Source organism: Pezoporus wallicus, unplaced genomic scaffold (genome assembly GCF_028554395.1).
Source record: "Pezoporus wallicus isolate ANWC-B61680 ecotype Strahan unplaced genomic scaffold, APGP_CSIRO_Pwel_v1 contig_3324, whole genome shotgun sequence".
Taxonomy (NCBI): Eukaryota; Metazoa; Chordata; class Aves; order Psittaciformes; family Psittacidae; genus Pezoporus; species Pezoporus wallicus.
In genome coordinates, this window is record NW_026643042.1 from 1,055,927 (window position 1) to 1,061,926 (window position 6,000).

Sequence of the window (6,000 nt, forward strand, 5' to 3'; positions counted from 1 at the left end):
GTTTTCTCTAACTGCATCTAGTCAACATCTTCACCCCCTAGCAAACTTGTTTCTCTCTCCCAGTCCCTCCAAAAGAAGTGACTTCTTACTGCAGGAGGCTGTGGGGAAAAATATGATTTCACTTCCATAAACCCCAGATGAGCACCTTCCAAGAGCTGCAAAAGCTGTCACAAGGGCACTGTCAGAACTGTGCCACAGCGTGACTCACAATGAGACAGACAGCGACAGTAGATCTTATCAGACCCATACAAGAAAAGGACTTGCACTCATTTCTTCCTTTCAGATTACATATGCAGCTACAGAGTGAGGGGACAGTATCGTTCTAAGAGGTTTTTTTCAGGAAGCAAACAGATTTGTGTCTATGAAGCTTTCCTGAGTAACTTATTTTTTACACATGATGTACATGACAAATTCAACTGCAACCTTTGTTTTAACACACACATCTTTACTAAATCCAAAACACATGCAACTACTGTAAGAGAAGAGACATTAAGAAGTTATGTACACACCTCACTGTTTGACCAGAAATAAGAAGTCTGCGCACAAAACTGCTTGTGTCATTTATGTATCCAGTAATGCCACAGAAATCAAACACCACTCATGCATTTGATTTAAGCACATAAGAATGGAAAACAATACAGTTGATTAGGATTTTATCTGATTTCCCTAAGTTAGGCATTCAGTCTGGCTAGATGCTTGCTGCTGGTATACATACCTGCTCTGCTCCCACTACACTCAACTCTTTCTGTTCACCCTCTAGCCCACACAGAAATCATGCCACTGCGGCTGACACCATGCAAGGACCTGAGCAAACAAGAGCTAAAGGCACACAGGGTAAGTTATCTCAGGCAGGCAGCCGTGTTACTGTAACTGCATGTCCTCTGGTCAGCTCAATGCCTGCAGAGAATGAGCTTGTGCCTGCATTAATACACCTAGCTTCTTTCAAAAAAAAAAAAAAAAAAAAAGAGACTACAAGACCTGAGGGGCTCACAAACTTCATGTGGCGAAAAAAAGGAAAAATAATAACAGAATTTCTGTAGCAAAGACACATGGCTTTAAGCTATTTACTTCCTAAAGTAGTTATTTTATTTCATGGTATCCTCTGTAATCCCAGGCAACATACTGGGAACCCTTATATCAAACAAGCTGAAAGCTGCTCAACTCCATGCCAACCAATTCAGCGGCCCTCAGGTGTGTGTGTGTCCATGCACATCCCTCCTCTGAGGTCCTAGTATTCTCTCCCTGTTACAGCAAAGTTCCCATCAGTACCTCAAAAATGCATGCATTCGATATTTCAAAATGCACTGTCTTCTCTTTAGCCCAGGTTCCTCCTTGGGAGTACACATGGCAAGTTTTTCCACCTTAAATTCACATATTAATTGGGTTCTTGCCTTTGGCTGCAGACTCCTGTAAAAACTAACCAGCTCCCTGGAAAGTCCAAAATCTACAGCTCCTACCTGGGAACTGTGCACTAACTAGACTCTTTCCTTTGGCACAAGAATCACAGAAATCTACAAGAAGACAGGCCAAACTTGCATGCAAGTCTTTATTTTCGGGTTTTGCTACCCTTAAGGCTTCTGGCTTTACTCATTTTTCTTGTGTCACTCTTTAGCTAGGCTGGCTGACTCTAAACTTGGTGAAAGCTGTAAAACAGTCACTTCAGTATTCCAAAAACCTTTTTGTTCCTTTTTAACTGTGATACTACTGACATTCTTTACTGTTACCCTTGGGACACACACACACACAGAGCATCCCCTCCAAAACCCCAACCCACACATCCTTCTACATCCTTGAGTTTTGCTACCAAGTACCCCATCGAGGTAAATCCCATTAAACTCTTTGAAGGTTTAAATCACCAGCACCATCATATGCATACTGTAAACTCTTCATTCATTTTCTGTGTTACCTGTTTTTTTTAGCACTACTGCCTGTTGACAAAGTCCCCAGAGGGGATGCAAGATACACAGGCTGAATCCAACTGGTGCAAAACAACTTGCAGGAAGCACTTGACAACTGATTTACAGTGGTATTTCAGAAGTCACAAAGTTAAGGGTGCCAGAACAAAGCAGAATACCTGTAATGCAAACATCTACATTGTTAACAGAACAGTAAATCTGAAAAATTATAATATGGGAGCATATTAAAACAGGCCAGAATACAATGCATACAATAGAACCATTAATTCTGTAAGACTGGCCACCTGTTGAATGTCAGTAGTTCAGCATTCATGGTAAATGTTGGCAAATATTGTGCATTCTTTGTAAGAAACCTGTATTGAAATCAAAAACAATACTGTTGCGGGTCATTTGATAATTATTTGGTTATCTCTTTGTCTATATAAATATCTTTAACCAAGAAAGTACTGTTTCTCAATAAATACACTAAACCTGAAAAGAAAAAAAAACAACAGATTTCACTGAATATATATTTATCTTCCAACAAAAATCTCCACTATTTCAACATGTTTACCTTACCTAACTCCTCAGACAGCTGTTATATGTTTACATAAAATGTCCAACTAGCTAAAATTTATTGGACTGTTTTTTCCACACAGCTGATCAATATAATTGCGTACTCTGAGTTGTTTTGCACAGCCATGCACAAAAGTGACATCCTTGCCCTGGAAATATGAATGCCACATGTCAGCATTCAATCGTGTTTACCAGCAACTCAGGCCTAATCTTTCTGAAAATGGGACTGTTCCACAACACTTTCCTATTCAAAAGACTCTAAATTTAAAGTCATTAACTGAACAAAATTACAGGATGGTATACTGAAAGGTGTTGAAGGCCTTTACTATTTTTCACAATTTGCATCAAAGCAATTTGGAAAAAAGGTACCTCTTATCACACAAGTAATGCCATAATAGAACCGTGGGTATATTTTTTTCCCCAATAACTGTTAGAACTAGTTACAACAAATTTGGGAATTCATGTTGGAAATAATTAATGTTTACTTTGGCAACAACCTCATTAGCTAGGTTACAAACCTCTCTGTCCACCATTCCTGCCTGGTGTCTCAAGAACCAAGACAGATATCTCACAACAGACAGCTATTAAACAGAACTCATATGCAGGAGTGATGACAGCATCTCAGCGCATACTGCAGGCAGTGACAGTGGAGGCTTCCACATGGCCCTACCAGCAGCCAGTCGGTCACAAGAGTTAAGCACCTCCTATGCTTTCCTAAGAGGCTTCAGATCCTTTTAGAAATTGTTTTCACAATTCTTCATTCAAGACCGTTAGCCAACTGTCCCTAAATAGCTTTGGAATAAATAGCTTTTTTAGAAGCAAACACCACTCATTTCCACAATTTAGGAAAAGCTATGTAGGAGCATATCTTTAGAGAAATTCTACCTCACCCTGCTTTGAAAGGAAATAGCTAAACCAGAACCTCAGTGTCATGCAAATATATGCCATAAACTAGACAGTCAAGCCAAATGTAGACCCATGTAACATATTTGAGTACTTTTTGATACTACTAAAAGGAAAAAAAAAAAAGTCCACAAGGTGCTTCCACTTGGACTTTGAAACTGACTCAGCCGAAATTCTACTCTAGCAACAGACATCATCTTGAATACTTTGGTAGAGTTGCTGTTATTATCATCATCATTATTAATCTCTCATTCAATTTCACCCTTTTCCCCCCTCTCCCCCTATTCCTTCAGTAAAGGGAAAAGGTTTCTGCATTTGCAAGAGAGAGGAAGAGCAAAAAGCACTTCTAAAACTGTTTCTCAACCTTCAAGTAAATAAGCGACAAGCTGGAAGATACAAAGTCCCAAAACTAGCTTACAAAAATTCAGTACTCTGTGTGTTTTGCACACAGTACTTTTAACATATGTGAAGAAAGTTAGGGAAGGTTTCAATGTATAGTGGCTACAGAACTTAAAATAGCACACTTCTGCAGTGTCATTTTAGGAATTACTATAACCCCAGCAGTAAAGGTAACATCGGAGAGTCCCAGCAGTAAAGGTAACATGCCAAGAAAACAGGAAGCCAGAGGTGGTAAGAGTTTGTCTTCCAAATTTGAACAGTCATTTTGACAAATCTTACAGAAGGGTGATTTTGGAAGGCAAAGAGATCAGTGGGAGGGGGCTGAAGGACCCTTAGGTACAAGCTAGGCACACAAAAGCTAACATACCCAAATCATTACCCATTTCTAAAACGAGCTCTTCTGGGCCTTCGCTACTTGAACACCTCCACAATTTGAACCCTGGAACCAAGCCAGACTTCTTTGTAAAGAGCAGGACTGGAAAGGGTATTGCAATTGCACACACCACCCCAGATGCCCATACTGAATGGGTCAAACACACGTCAGAGTGCTCTTGCTGCAGAGATGGGGAAGACAAAGTCACAGATGTTGCCACATTGTGTTTATCCAGGGCATCACTCATGTCAAAAGCCATCCTGTCTTTAAAAAAGAGTGGGGACGGAGGGCTTATAACAGTTTTCAGGGTCCTCCCCAGCTCAGCCACCTCACCCAGCCCCGCGGCATGCACGTGAGCAGCAATGGCACCAGACCCCTCACCGACACCACCACCGCAATACATGTACCGCATGGGGTACAATAACCGCAAAGAGAGCAACGGAACACCCTTGCTCGGGCAGCAAGGCGTGATACCGGGCGATGAGCGTCTAACAGCCCCACGTACACACGCAGTGACAACAGGAAAGCCTACAGATAGGCTTGCCCACCCCATCAGCACGCACCTGGGCATCCGCTACCCCCTCCACGAGGAGTCACTGCCCGGCCGGGCTCGGGGGCTGCACGAGAGGCTGCCCCGCCGACAGGCATCAGCAGGGCCCGTTGACGCAGCGCACGGGCGGGCCGGGCAGCGGCCCGGCATACGTGGCCCCTGCCTGCCCCCGCCGGCGGCGAGCGGCGTCCTACGGGCCCGATCCAGATACCTCGCGACACCCGCCGTTCCTGTGGCCACGCCCCACTGCCGCAACCCAGCGGCCATCCCGTGCTGGGAGGGCCTCAGCTCGCACCTCTTCAAGAGGCCTGGCCAGGTTCAAGCCTGGCGCTGGCAGTTGCTCGGCACCCCCTCGCCTGCTTGGCGCTGCGGCCGCTCACCCCATGACTCCTTGGCTGTAGTTCCTCTTCTTCCAAGGGGTACCGATGTAGAACGACTCGGCCAGGCCAGCCTGGGCCCGGGCGGCCGGCTCATTTCCTAGGGCGAGGGCCCGGCCCTGCCCAGGAGGCCTCAGCAGGAGGCTGTAGTTAAGACCGAAGGTGCTGGCCTTGTTGTCGCGCTTCCTCTTGTTGCTGGCGGCCGTGGCGGCAGACGGCTCGACCTGTGCGGGCCGGGCCCAGGCAGCAGCCCCCAGGGGCGGCGAGGTCTGGTGGTGGTTGCGGTTCTGCTGGTTGTTGGCGCTCTCGAGCGGCAGGAAGTCAGGCTGGGGACCAGCGCGGTACATGCTGGGCGGGGAGACCGGGCTGGCCCCAGCGGGGGCGCTCTGCTGCTGCTGCTGCTGCTGCTGCTGCTGCTGCTGCTGCTGCTGCTGCTCCTGATGGAAGTAGAGATTGCGGACCCCTTGCGTAGTTTCCCAGATCTGCATCCACAGGCGATTCGAGGGACCAAGCTGCTCTGGCTGGAACCAGGCTATCCGAGGATCCATCAAACGGGGACCCACCCCGGCTACCTTCACTCACCGCCAGCCACCGACACTGAGACCCTGTCACGGGGTCCCACCGCTAATGGCGGCTCTTATGGAAGGGCAGCTCCGCGCCTGCCTGCCTGCCCGCCTGCCCGCTGCCGTCGCTCCACAGCTCCCGCCCCTCCTGGCGAGCGCGGAGTATTTTGGGGATGGTTATGGACACTTCTGGGTCCTTCTGACTTTCATTCTACTTCATAGGAGAGGGAAAAATAGCTTAGGTGCTATACTTGCATAGCCAACGCTTCTGCGGGTTGACTGCTACTGCTAAACCCAGGACAGTATATTACACACAGCACAGCAAACAGCAACATTAAGTAGTGCAAGTTCTGGTTGGGTTTAG

At 46.5% G+C, this 6,000-nt stretch overlaps 1 protein-coding gene across 1 annotated transcript in view; it reads right to left on the bottom strand.

Moving 5' to 3' along the window:
• The window catches only part of TENT4B (terminal nucleotidyltransferase 4B), a 49,327-nt gene extending 43,589 nt beyond the window's left edge, over positions 1–5,738 (bottom strand). Inside the window, exon 1 of the mRNA XM_057396528.1 lies at positions 5,077–5,738. Coding sequence (XP_057252511.1) covers positions 5,077–5,621 — 545 coding nt within the window. The 5' untranslated portion in view covers positions 5,622–5,738. The remainder of the gene's footprint in view (positions 1–5,076) is intronic.
• Between the last annotated feature and the right edge of the window lie 262 nt (positions 5,739–6,000).